Source organism: Pocillopora verrucosa, chromosome 11, assembly GCF_036669915.1.
Source record: "Pocillopora verrucosa isolate sample1 chromosome 11, ASM3666991v2, whole genome shotgun sequence".
Lineage (NCBI taxonomy): Eukaryota > Metazoa > Cnidaria > Anthozoa > Scleractinia > Pocilloporidae > Pocillopora > Pocillopora verrucosa.
In genome coordinates, this window is record NC_089322.1 from 10,812,441 (window position 1) to 10,826,456 (window position 14,016).

Here is a 14,016-nt window from a genome sequence, read left to right on the forward strand (position 1 = left end):
AATACCAGGTAAGTTTGGTAGAAGGAAGAGGTGATTGTCGCAAAAAATAAAGGGTTTTGGGAGCTAGGTTTTAGTTGTGCTTTATTATTCTATATTCTCCAGTTTATTCGTTTATTTCGATGAATTTATATATTAGTTTGCGAAAACAGCTTTAAGTATAGTGTTGCCCTGATATCAGATTATTTCCCAAGAACAAAAGGGCTCTTTTCTTCTTGCCTTCATCAATCTTTATTCCAATGGTTAGTCTCTCGAATCGTCCTGGCCATTTCTCTCATCTCGGGTCTGCATCCCATCGAGGTGAACTTCAAACTGTGTGAAGTTTTGTAGAGAGATCGCCATAATGTTTTGATTGCGCAGGAAAAATTACTTCGGAAATCTCTTTGGAAATCGCTTCTAAAATCCCTTCAGATCCTTTTAGAACACGCTCTCTGGGTTTTATGCTTGATCCTCGTCACCAGATTTGGTGTTTATGCTCAAATAAATACTGAAACTTCTGATATCATCGCAACGATATTTAATCAACATACATATAAAATCCGACTACAGAAGACTCCTTTCTTTCTTGACCCTTGCGGTCGAATACACCACACCTATTGTATTAGGGCCTATATCTGGAGCAGATGTATTACTAAAGACTTGCATTTGTAAATGGTTTAAATTTTTCCCATTTGGTTTGACGATAAGGCACGCAATGATCAAGCAACCGAGCTATCTTTACTTAAAAAATTCATGTTTTTCATGAACACAAAAATTCTAAGCCTTCAGAATCAAAAACGTACGATTGTGTGTCAGTAACGAGCCACTTCTTTGCGAAATCTTGAATTACAACATAATGGCTCTCACTACTTATTGATTAAAGAGACTTTTCTTGCACTGTCTTTTTGTGCAAGTAGATAATGAACAAGCAGACAGAAAAATTCTGTACATGATTACTTCCGGAACAGTGCGACCGGAACCGGAAACAGTTTAAAATTTCCGACAAAAGGAATTCTAGGAAAAAGGGGAAATGAAAAATTTATGGTAAAGCACATAAGCATTTTCTTTAGGGTGAACGACGCGTACTATCCAACATAAAGATTCTTCATCATTTAAGGAACTATTAGCTTGAAAGTGGCATGAGTGGTACGTATCAAAATCCTTATTTAAGTTATAAAAGTACAGACATTTACTATTCGAGCGAAACAAATTTTATAAATCATGCAACAGAAAGCGTTACTACAGGTTAACAAGTGAACACTTCTTAGAATTACAACTGGGTCCAACTCTTCAAAGCATTCGATTATTGTAAGTTGTTCCTACTTCGTTACAAATATGTATTAATTATTGCTTACAAGAATCATCGAAAAAGACGTAAAAGATACAGGAGTTTGAAATGAGGATAGGATAAACATATTAGCCCGGAAGTTAATTACTTTCGGTTTCTGCAATCGAACGCATCGACTGTTGATGAAAGATCATACAAACTGGCCTGTTCACCTTCGAACTTGAAGAAAATATGCCATTGGATACTATGTAAAAGAACTGATACACGGACTAAGAAGCAAGTAAAATTCGTCAAGAGGGATTTTGTTATCATCAAACAAGCGCGAAACCATGATCCTCCTCTCCGACGCCAAACGTATGAGTAAATGAACTAAACAAAGAATTACAAGAGGAAGGAGTTTGCTCAGTTTGGAGAGCATTATTACCAGATTAGGGGGGAAGCCTGGAAATCTTCTCTGTTAATCAACAGATTTTCTCAAAATGAATACTATAATACGCAGTTTTTTGGCCTCAAGAAAGAAAACGCATGTCTCTATTCTTCGGCATGATATAATTATTGACATTAATTTCTCTCGTAGATGTTCTTGTATCATTTTTTCGAATTATCTAAGCACCCACACCCGTCATTTTCTCTGCATAGAGGCGAGATCCAGCTGTTTTACTCTCAGCCTACCTTTCAACCTAAATAAAGCCACTTATCAATTAGGGTCATGCATGCCGTTCGTGTTTTCCAGTGTATATTATATTCGCTTTTCTTAAGCTCATCCTTGCTCTTCAGCGTCTGAAGGTTTGTTGTTCGCTACAAGTTCATCATACATAGCCGTGGTTGCTATTGATTTTGGGACCACATACAGTGGTTTTGCTTTTGCTTTCAACCACAAGAAGGGAGAAGGAGGCATTCATATGAACAGAGCCTGGGGACATGACCAGGGAACTGCTACCCTTAAAACACCTACCTCTCTGCTTCTTCACCCTGATGGTAGCTTTGATTCATTCGGATACGAAGCGGAAGAAAAGTACGCCAACTTCTTTAATGGTGAAGATCGAGATTATCTTTACTTCAAACATTTCAAAATGGCACTACACAAGTCAGAGGTACAGTTCATTCATTCGTCTTTTTTTTTCTTCCTTTTTTTTTTTTTGCCACGCCTGAAGCGAAACTTCCATAGACGGACTGTCTATCACTAACTCTAATCTTGAAATCAACTCGAAACACCTATAAAACTAATTCATAACGAATAGTCATAGGAGGAAGTAAAAGGTTAAATTACTGCTGATTGTCTCGACAAACACCGTAAAAAGAACAAGCATGGGAGTATGCGGTTGCTGAAGAGGAGCCGAGAGAAAAAATTGAAAGCAATAACTGAAAACAATAGCACTTCATTGCAAAATGGTCATAACAAACCAAGTTAACAGTGCTCTTGATTTCATCAGATCTGTAATCTTTACATAACATCTACATCTAAGTTTGATAAGAAAAAACAGATCACGAGATTTTTTAATTCATATTAAATGATAATTGCATGAAAAACTAAAAGGGTCTCTCAGGGTCCTCAAAACTAAACTAGATAGTACGCATCGTTTTGGGTTTTGTATAAGTTCTCCGCTGAAGTTAATTCGCATCAAAAGTATTAGACATAATCTTTGTAAATTTGTCTTCTCCTATTACAGACATTAGACAGAAATACAAAGCTGACAGCTCGAAATGGAAAAAAAATTGATGCTTTGGTTGTTTTTGCCCACTCATTGAGGTATCTCAAAGATCGAGCTATCGAAATCATTCGCGAGAGAACTGGAGACGAAAAGTATAATGAAAAGGACATTCGGTGGGTCATAACAGTGCCTGCCATTTGGAGACCCGCTGCCAAGCAATTCATGAGAGAAGCTGCATGTAAGGTAATTGTAGAGAAGTTAAATTTGTTTGTCCCCCCCCCCACGCCCTTACGATGAGTTAAGAGGTGAAAATGAAATAAGGAAAGGAAATACAGGAGGAGCTAGAATACAGGTCACTCTGATGTTGTCAGTTACTAAACATGAATGTGTTATCACAAATGTGAAAGTTTTGTTTTTTCCTCGCAAAAAGCGAGAAATTTAAGTTTGAGATTAATCAATGTTGTTTAAACGAAACGTTTTTGTCTTCAATAACTGACTTTTTTTGCTTCTACTTTGGAAGGCGGAGATGGTATCAAATAAGAACCCTGAACAGCTGCTTATTGCCTTGGAACCAGAAGCAGCCTCTATACACTGCAGAGAAATGAAGATGAGAGAATTCGCCAATGAGAAAGGAGATGCCACTGTGTCTGACGTCTTTGCTCGACCTGGGTCAAAATACCTTGTTATTGATATCGGAGGTAAGACTGAACTTTTAGAAAAATGGACCGTTTTGACCATGTCACGCTACAAAGTATCAAAACCTTTTCTTATTTTTTAATTTGGAAATAGTAATGTCTCCTCTAAATCATTTAAAAGCTTCCATGTGTTTGTGAAGACGCAAGGTTTTTTTTTAATATGAGGCAAATTTGTAATGGTAATTGAACTAAGTGGAGTGGTGGGACATCGTCGTAACTCGTTTGATACTGACCAAAGCAAATAGGCTAATAGCTTGTGATGATAACCTTTCTCAAACGGAGTCAAATAAAAACGACGCTGAAATTTCAAAAAATTTGAAAAATTCGTCGGCTAGGAACGGATCATTTTATAGTCAATAATCTAGAAGGCTGTTGAATTCGCAGGTAAGCGACAATGTTAATTATACAAGGTTTTAACTATCAAAAATAGAAACAAGCAAGCAGCCATGGACAGTTGTTTTAGCTTTAATGGGCTTCATTAGCTTCAAGCTTTATCAGCACAAATATACTAAATGTGATCGATCGAACTCGTAATGCGTTTTATGTTTGACTCGTGCAATATGAATGCAGGGGCTGAAGCTGTAAATTAATTGGTGTTACATCTGTTACTCCTTGATAAAGGCGGGACTCTTGACGTCACAGCTCATGAAATCTTAATGAATGGAAACATTAAAGAAATCTATCAGGTGACAGGAGGACCTTATGGTGGAACCAAAGTTGACGAGGAGTTCATGTCCCTACTTGAGAGGTTTTTTGGAACTTATCAGGTGAAAAGCTTCCGTGAAAACCACCCAGCAGAATGGCTGGAGATGATGAATGAATTTGAGATGAAGAAGCGAGGGCGCCGAGCTTACGAGGGTGAAACAACCAGAATTCGCCTTCCTCGTACCTTTACTGCACTGGTTTCAGAGCAAGGTGGGCCTGATCTGGCGAGACGATTTGCAAGTTCTTGTACAACTGATGATGTCCAATTCGTCAGAAATGAATACTTCTGTATAGGACCAGCGACCATGAAAAAATTGTTTGAACCGGTTCTGAAAGGAATAGTGAAGCACCTGAACAATCTTCTTAAGCATCGTGAGCTCCGTGGGCTGCAATTTTTCTTTCTTGTTGGAGGTTTCGCCGAGTCAGCGATACTTCAGGATGCAATAAAGAAAAACTTTCAGCGGAGGTAAGGTAAATTTAACGTAAACGTGTGAATGGGTTGAAGTTTGGGTCAGAAGAATCCTAAGTTAGGTCGCATTATCTGAACCAAACGCACTGAGATGTGTTTCGACGTCCGAAGATTTTCGGCACGAAGGGTCGTAGTCAAAGTATGCAGTGGCAAGTTATTCTAAGATTCATCAAATCAAAAGGGCAGTTTTGCAATCAAAAGGGATAAGAAGCATGCCTAAAGAACAATTGACCTCCCATGTAAACATCACATGTAAAATGACTGTCATCTTTGATATTTTTTCTCTAATCACAGATGCAGAATTTTAGTTCCAAGCAATGCTAGCATTGCAGTTGTTCAAGGTGCAGTTATGTTTGGCCAAACACCTGACATTGTCGACTCTAGAATAATGTCTACGACTTACGGCTTCGATACGTACCGCCGGTTTAACCCCAGTCTTCACCCAATTGACAAGCAGCGCTTTGTTGACGGTGTAGCCTACTGCAAAGATTGCTTTGTGGTTCTTGTTAAAGAGAATGACATTGTGAGGACAGGTGAAAAGAAAGTCTTCGCTGATTACAGCCCATTGGAAGGAAGTCAAACAGCAGTTAGGTTCAGTTTTTTCACCTCCACCAATCCTGACGCCAAATACTCAACAGACGCTTCAGTTAGCAAGTCCATAGGGGAGGTTGTCGTCAAATCACCTGACGTTACAAAAGGAACCAGCCGAATGATTGACCTGGCGATAGAGTTTGGCGGAACTGAGATTAAAGCCACTGCAATAGACAAGAGCAGTGGGAACACTGCCACGGTGTATCTTGACTTCCTGTGCAATAAGGATTAAAAATCACCGAAAATCACCTGAGAAGATATGAAGTCCACGAGTGAATGTATGCGATAAACCTGTCTGCGTTTTAGGGACAATATTTTCGTATGTTATCATTGTATCGCGTAGAACTGATTTATCCCTAAAGTTTTTGTAAACCTCTATTTTAGTCTCCGTGTGTATGGAGTCCATCATGAACAACTCCAGCATATCGAAGCTAAACCTGACGTTATGAAACATCTTTGAACTTCGTTATATAACTGAAATACTAGACTCAGACCGGACCGGACCTACGACCTAAGACCTAGGACCGGCCCTAGGACCAGGAAAGTGTCAAGATATCCACTAATAACAAATTCTTGAATTCATGGAAAGTCCAGTTTTGACGCTTTCTTTTAACGAAGTGTAATATTAAATAATTGTATGTTGCATTTCTTTTGCCGAGTACTTTACTTGTCAACTACAAGATACCTCAACAGTCAGAACGGAAAATCCTTTTTGAAAGCCGTTTTTTCCAAAAAAATCCAATAGGAAAGCAATTTTTACTTCCTCTTGGCACCCTTTGTGCTCCTATTTCTCGCGAGCATTAAATAAATTATCACTGTCACTACATGCGACATGTATATTTGGATCAAAGATCTGCAGTCTTGATATACTTTGATACTCGCACAATTTTATGACATAGGAATAATTTCCATTCACCTTCAGTTCCTCGATACAGAACTAGAATCCTAATTTCGTGCTTTTGGCCCTTAGGAACATGATACAGAGAGACCATGGAGGCCTTCCTTTATTTTTGTATTTATTTACCAATTACTAGTTTTTTTTTTTTGTATGTATGTATGTATGTATGTATGTATGTATGTATGTATGTATGTATGTATATATATATTTAGTTTTTTTTATATATTTGTTTCTCTTGTTTGTCCTTTGTCTGTTGGTATGATTTATTTTGAGATATATTCCTGTCTGAAATGGGGATACAATTCTTCTCCTCGGTCTCCGAGCATCTGCAACCCACAGCCTCTGTGGTAAAGAGCACTTTTGGCCGTGCGCACCTACCTTGCTGGGTTCAAACGATGGAAACGATGAGCTTGGTCAAATTATGTTTGCCATTTTCCTGTCAATCCCTTTTAGGTCGCAGTTTCAATGAACCTAAAATTCGACTCTAATTCTAAACATCTGCGGCACTGATTGCGCGCTACAGATGGGTGTTCTATCAAAAATGTCTACACACCCTCATGTTTCTTTAATGGTTAATGCATCCCAGATAATTTTGTGTAAGCCAAAGGTCAAAAAAGATCCCGTGACCCCTGAGAGCCTTACAAGCGCTCGAGGAATCAAAGATAATAGATAAGTTTCCGGCCCTTTCTGATCTCAGATCAGTCGCTCTCAGCCTAATTGGTTACGTAGGTTTCTCTGTTTTAGTGACTTAAGTCATATTAAGGCCTGCGATATGAATTTTTCCTCTCGTACGTTTCTATTTTCTTAGAATCTTCCGGGACGGACTAATTCCGAGTTGGGACGTGCATCATTATCGCAAGGCTTGTCTTGTCAAGGCTTTGGAGGACTACATATCAGTTTCAAAACTGACCTCTATGAAGATTTACCATTGTTTAGAGCCCTTGCTACTACTCGCTCCTAACAGGAAGTACGGAGAGGGGGATTAGTTACTCAAGAGCCAGAAGAATTATAAATAATGCTTTCAGAGAACTCACAAACGCTTCTAAAATTATTATCCATAGCCTTAGAGCTAAAAGAGACAGCTTTGCAGCTAATGCTGGAGTTCGGCTTTCTAAGTGACACGGTCGTTGGGCCAGCGAAAACGCTGAGGATTGCTATGACAAAGACAATTGCGGTGGGTTGTTTTTGTCCTGTGGTTACTCGTTGGTCCTCCCAGGCCTAAGTTCTGTTTTTCGTAGACCACTTTTGTTATATGCGCGATTTATAGTTGCTATATTAGTTTCATTCAATTAACATGCCGTGGGGCCTCCAGTGAGCACGTGATAGCGTATATGTTATGTTTTTTCTGCTGTTGTCACGCACGGCTATGGTGGTGTCAGGGAATGTAGAAGTGAGCTGATATTCTTGTTGTGATCTGAAGATGCATTTGAATCATAATTATTTTGTTTTTATTATCAAGTATTAAAGAGGTTTTAATTTAAATTAACTTCATTCAGTTTGCTTTGAAAAAGCCAAAGATATGATACTTTTCTTAATGGAAATTAGAGAAAGCAGCAATTGGAACAAAATTTTACAAATTTCTTCCCAAAATTCCTCCCGAGATTGCACTTAGTTAACTTTGTCCGTAAACTCAGCCCTCTTTCTGCATGTAAGTTCCCCGCCAAGCCTCAGTCACAACTATTGGGCAAGAGTAAACTGGTAATCTATTAGCATTTAAGTGAGGCTGATAAATTGGATGTAAATAACTGAGCACTTTTCTGCTAAAATAAAAGTCCATTCATGTTCACATGGAGGACTAGGCTATTTCAAAAACAAAAGAAATATCGGATTTCCTGCTTCAATTATTATAACTCTTCACTCTACTAATAACCTGTAAGAAAACAGCTCCTACACTTCCTGAGCAAGATCTAGAATAATATAATCAAACCCAACGTTTTAAAGCAAATTCTTCCTGCAAGGTAAGATCACGTATTACGGTTACATTCTCCACTAAAAATTTAATTCGTTCGTCGTGTCAGAGGAGCTTTAAAACTTTACGCAAAAAACACTCTCATTGACATTTTAAAATAATTTTGAATAAAGTACAGCGCTGCCTTTTTTCCATCCAATAAATATTTGGAGGGTAAGAAATAGAAGCCCCGTTTTTCCGCCAATCAGTGTCAAATATTTACCCTTGATACACCAATTTCAATTCAGCTTTTATATCGCCTCAGCTTCCACTTTACAAAGGACTTCTCCAGGTCGAATGACTCGTCCTCCTCCGTCTAAGAGTACAGGCCACAAATAGCATGCAATCTCATCACCGGCCGAACGAGCGGTGATTTGATTTCTCATTTGGAGGGGCCAGCTCTTTCCAATTGAAAAAGCCACTTTCGGGTCCATTTTCGAGACTTTTAGAAGGTCTAAGCCCTTATTGCAAGCGAAATGGACCAAACAAATGTAAAGAGAAACCACCTCTTACTAACCAGGTTCGAGGTCAGTTCAGTTAGTTAGGAACATGTTATTTCCCACTCAAATCTAATGAGAGCAGAAAAAACGAGAATTCTTAATTTACAGTGCGGACAACGAATACGAAGTTAGTTAAAACGATGACTTTGCACTTTCGATTTTATTCGCCGATCGCGGCGAATTTGATCTCTAGCTGACATGCTAGATATTCACTTGATATTGCCATGAGAATAAAGGTAAAGACAGACCGGCACGGACTTCCCATGTGGTGTTTGTAGTCGCGACGCACAATCGCCTTCTAAGTAAATTCTTGCTCTCACAAGCTTGCCTTAAAGGATTTTCCCTTTTTGTAAGAGATGATAGGAGGCTTTGTAAAAATTGAATGGGAACTCAAAGCAGTTACCTATATAGCTATTAGTAACATACCTCTTTCATGGACTCAAGGCTGCAAAGGTGCGCAGTTTCTTTCAAGGAAAGCATGACAGCATCTGGAACCTCAGTCGGGTACTTCAATTCCTGGCTGCATGTTGGTATCTTCAAAATGACTCTGTGTGACGATAGCTTGGACTTGATCATCTCAGGACAGAGCAAAAAAGATGAGAATTAAACTAAACATTGTGAAGTACAATCAAAAAAGTTTGTTACACTTAGTTATTTACGTTGGTTATGGTTCTTTATAACCCACCCTTTAATTTCCGTGCGATTCTTTTGGTTACTTTACGTCACGTGATGAGAGTTATTTATGAGAGTTATAAGTTGTCCCACGATTATCTCTTTCTTAAAGAGACATCGTAACTGGAAAAAAGCCAGCTCAAGAGTTTCACTTTTCCGTCTTTCTTACTTTACTTACTTAGAAGAAAACCCGACTTCGTTTTGTAGAGTCCAGTGATGTGAAAAAGATGATCTCAAATGCTGCTCTGGAAAGTACCAAAAAAGTCAACAAAATTTTGCTGTCAACGCGCGATACGAAAACTAATGTCAGGGTTATGAAATAAATAAACACCATTCTGACTTCCTGATTTGTCAGCTGATAATTCCCTTAGCTGACAGATTGTCCTCAAAATTTCACATCTGCCCTCGGAGCTTCACTTATTGGCCAAATATTCATTTTTTGGACAATATCTCAGCCGCGGATGCTTTCAATAAGTTTTTTAATAAATATTTTGAAAGCAATACTCAGTTAAGGTCCTAAGTCATCAAATTCTCATTTATCGTCTGAGAAATGAAACTAACATTGATTTTTCCTTCGGCAGGGAAATCGCACGAACACGAGTGCATTTAGAAGTCTATTGTCTCAAGGTTTTTTCTTCGTGTTTTGGCAATAATATTGTAACACCAGCAGAAACATTAAAAAGTTTGAAAACCACTGATCAAAACATCAATAGTTACCAGAAATCACGAAACGCGTGTGCAGTTCATACGATTTAATTATTTATTTTCAGATCGTGGCAAAATAGTCTCCCAAAACTTCCGTGTAAGTTCTTGAGCAGTGAAATGAGAGGTTCAAATTTCGGGACCAAAATACAATTTTAACAACAACACCGAGTTTTCCAAACTACTGGATCACTCTTTCAGTCTTACCATGACAATAATTCTCGGAAAAGGCACCGAAAACCATTCATTTTAGATTTGGTTCCCTTTAATTTACCAAAAATTAGGTTCTGATTTAACCTGACAAGGAACACAAGTTATAGCCATAATCTCAGATTAGCGAGATAAAGCTATTTTTTGCCAGCTTTAGTGTAAGAATTTACTGTATACCTTTTCCGAAAGCAAGTAATCTTCTCCCAGTTCCGGAGCTTTCTTAATCATTTCATTGATTGTTTCTCTGAAAATATGAAGTGCTGAATCCTTTGCTTCGGTCGTCTTCCCGTAAGCCGCCTTTCAGGAAAAATATTTCACAAGTGTTACTAGATGTTTGATTGGAAGGGTTACGACAGTAACCAGCCATAATCAGTAATATTAAAAATATCGCAGCTTTCCAGCTGTCAAAAAAAAGAGAACAAAGTGAATTTTTTTTTCATTTTTCTCACCTCAAATATCATGCAGGCTAGTCGAGGGCCGGTAAGAGATACCAATGTCATTGTCTTCCTCAGATCCATAAACGGTTTGCATTTTTTCTATGGCGTCCATTCTCTCGTTGTCAAAAAAAGCAGCGAAGTCTTTTTCCACTTCCGAGGGCCTATTTGCTGCCGCCGTGTCTTCCACCTTTCTCTGATCCTTTCTCACCAGTTTTTCACTGAGATGAGCCAGTATTGGAAAAAAAGAAAAGCAAGGTAGGAAAAGTAAATCAATTCCCATTGCCTCTGCATTGTTAAACAGCCAGTACTCAGTCGCACTAGTTTGACAAAATATTTTTGCATCCATCAGAAATCTCGGAAATTTTGTCGTAACCCAATCTTTGGGAAGCGCGATGGTAGACAACGTGATAATAGCGAAGGATTAAGAAAAGAAGGAAGTTTTGGTTTAAAACTGAAACGCCCGGGCTTAATTTCTGCTGCTCCCTTTAGCTAAGATGTTTGCTAAGATTTAGCGTAGAGTATTTACTTAGTAACCCCACGTAGAAGAACTTACATTTGAGCTAGTAACATTTATTATTAGAAAACTCAGAGGGCTGTGTGAGAATTCTGTGTTGTAAGCGGAATTTCAACAGACAGCTACAGTTGTTGTATACGGATATTCGCTAGGAGGAAGTGGATAACTATGAATCCAATATGGCGATACAATTACGGATTATTTATTTAGAATGTCAGATATTTAATTAATTTGCTACTTCTTCGTTCCCATTTTAAAAAATAAAAGCAATGTTAAATTGCGGTATGCATTTGACCTGGAAGATCGCTTCTATCGGCAAATCGTAAATACCTCATTTTCATCTCCCTCAATTCTTCATCTTTGCTTCCCAAAAGAGCTTTACATTGTTCTTTCAGCTCTTTCTCCCTGAAAACAAATATAAGAAACAAAACTGAGTAAGCGGCGATACAAGTAAAATAAATTACAATTAGGCGATACAAGATACAATTATTCCATTCGTTATCATCTTGAGTACTGCAGTTCCATGCTATTTTGGTTCAGAATGAGAGATGTTGCTCAATTGCAGCCTGTAACGTACTGATACCAATAAATACTGTTCAGCTCCTCTCTATTCGCTTTCAGATTGTTCTCGTAGTGGGGCTTAATCCGAGATATCCCTGCCACGTTGTTGTCCTCTATTTGATTTTTTTCTGATTTTTTATTTATTCTTCATTTCTTAATTACTCCTTCACTCTTCTATGTTTACTTTCTTATGTAACTTATTTCTTATGTTTCTCTTTTTTCAACTTGTGTTCTAGAATACTCAATTTTGGTAATTGTTTCACAACTTTTAAGGTGTTATTTTATTAGTGTAACTGGGATACTAGCTGGCATCCGACAAAGTGGGTGTTACCGTCGGTCCAGAAATAGACCGTTTATACTTGTTGAAGATTACTACTGCGTGGTGACCTTTAACCTGAATTTCTGTAAAACGTATTAATGTTAAACTTAAATATTTTCTTTTTAACTTGAATAAAAGATTGTAGTAAATAATTTTTAAATTGTTCAGGTTGGTTTATTTTGACCATACATCTTAAGAACGATAGTGACAACTTGGGTTGAAAAAGATTTTAACACTACTTAGTCAGTATGTTCATTATAACCTTGGCCTACTGCGCAAGGCATTACGCAAGCCTAAATCAGGTAAGGCGTTCGGTTGATGAACAACTTTCAATCCCTGGTCAGTTCTTCCTTGGCTACTTTAAAACTTTAAAGTGAATAGAGTGAAGTGGAGAGTAATAAGCAGCCAATTTATAATACCAGTGGAACCGACATCAAACACAAAGAAGTTAAAGATACAACGCATTTGTCTTTGTTGGTTAGTGTCTACTTCTGCGTAAAAAGCTACTTAACAGTAGACATTATTATTTTGTTTTCTAAACGAAAACATTGTATACATTGAATCGGGGAGTTCTGGGCTGGTTTCTCTGCTCAAACTTTACAATTTACGAGTAACATCGTGATGCAAACTTATTTCCAAGATTCTTTCTTGCTCGCTATTATTGTGAGATGTAACTGAAGGGATTAAGTACCAGTAAAATGTTAAAAATTCAATTGGGCTGTAATATAATAATATTATAAATAAAAATTATACAAAAACTTTATTTAAGAGCGAATGTTACCAACGGTCGTACATTTGGTGGCAACAGCTGAAAAATCAATTTTGCCCGTATTTCAAAGTTGGGTAAGCCTTGGAGAGAAACAAACCACTGCATACTTCGTTTGGCTGAATATCGATTTATTTTCGAGAAAATCAATAATAACTGAATTCCGCCAAAATGTCCCCCCTTTGAAGCTCAAAATTTCAGGTGAATCTCGGAACGTCGCGTTACAAAATGAAAAAACTTGGACTGATGAAAAGTACCAAATCTTGAAAAACAACATCAAAATATTTGTTGACAACAATTTGAGCAATTCTTGACCCTTTATTTGCACAATATAGTTGAATTTATCCGACCTACTTCTGACTTGTTTAAAAATTGGTCCAAAGTAACCCGTTCTTTAACTATGTGCTACACAAAATAATTGACTGAAAGTCTGGGCTCAGAGTAATTTTCGTTTCTTTAGTCGGTTCAGGTAAAGACTGATGCCTATTACCTTGTCATAGTCGACACTCATTCATTTGAGTTTAGTTTGCTTTCAAGCCAAGATATCCTGGTGATAAATGTAATAATAGTAGAACATGGAATGAGCTTAATGATTGAGGCATTGATGGTTGTATAGTTATCCTTCATTAAACTGTTAAATCTAAAAGCAACAGAGCACTCAAGACTGCCGATTCAAATGAGTTTTTTGTAGAATTAGAACAAGGACATTTTTCCATAAATTAATCGGTGGGAAAAAAAACAATACATGCACATGGTGAACCAAAAAAAGTCAGTGTGTAGAAAAAACTACATTTTTACCCATCTTCACGGGACAGTAAAAGGATTTTTCTCAGTAGAAATGGAATCAAACGGAAGGCCCTTATTCTGGTTGATGAATAGGCAGAACGTTGACGTAGCCTGGTGCTATGGCAATGATTAAACCTGATGTGAATAAAGAAGACAGGCAGTTGCGAGAGAACGGTACCAGAGAGACTCTTTAAAGTTTCATTTTTTGCGTCCCGGGGTGTTTGTGTCGCCCATGACCTCAAAAGCTGGCCCAAATGGGGATGTGAGTTGCGTGAGAAACGAACGTGTTTCATAGTAGTTTCACTAACTCGTTATATTTTCTTTTAA

The 14,016-nt window shown here is 37.8% G+C and overlaps 1 protein-coding gene across 1 annotated transcript; it reads left to right on the plus strand.

Moving 5' to 3' along the window:
- The first annotated feature begins 1,026 nt into the window (after positions 1-1,026).
- On the plus strand, positions 1,027-6,814 carry LOC131773240 (heat shock 70 kDa protein 12A-like). Its single transcript, XM_059089223.2, has 6 exons — positions 1,027-1,122; positions 2,042-2,358; positions 2,935-3,159; positions 3,437-3,614; positions 4,233-4,782; positions 5,080-6,814. The coding sequence occupies exons 1-6, from the start codon at positions 1,116-1,118 to the stop codon at positions 5,606-5,608; spliced, it is 1,806 nt and encodes a 601-aa protein (XP_058945206.1). The 5' UTR covers positions 1,027-1,115; the 3' UTR covers positions 5,609-6,814.
- Positions 6,815-14,016: the final 7,202 nt, after the last annotated feature.

Excerpts from the sequence above, each read along its gene's own strand:
- LOC131773240 (XM_059089223.2), top strand. Across the intron at positions 2,359-2,934 it reads TGGCACTACACAAGTCAGAG|ACATTAGACAGAAATACAAA; the intron begins GTACAGTTCATT and ends CTCCTATTACAG. Across the intron at positions 3,615-4,232 it reads CCTTGTTATTGATATCGGAG|GCGGGACTCTTGACGTCACA; the intron begins GTAAGACTGAAC and ends TCCTTGATAAAG.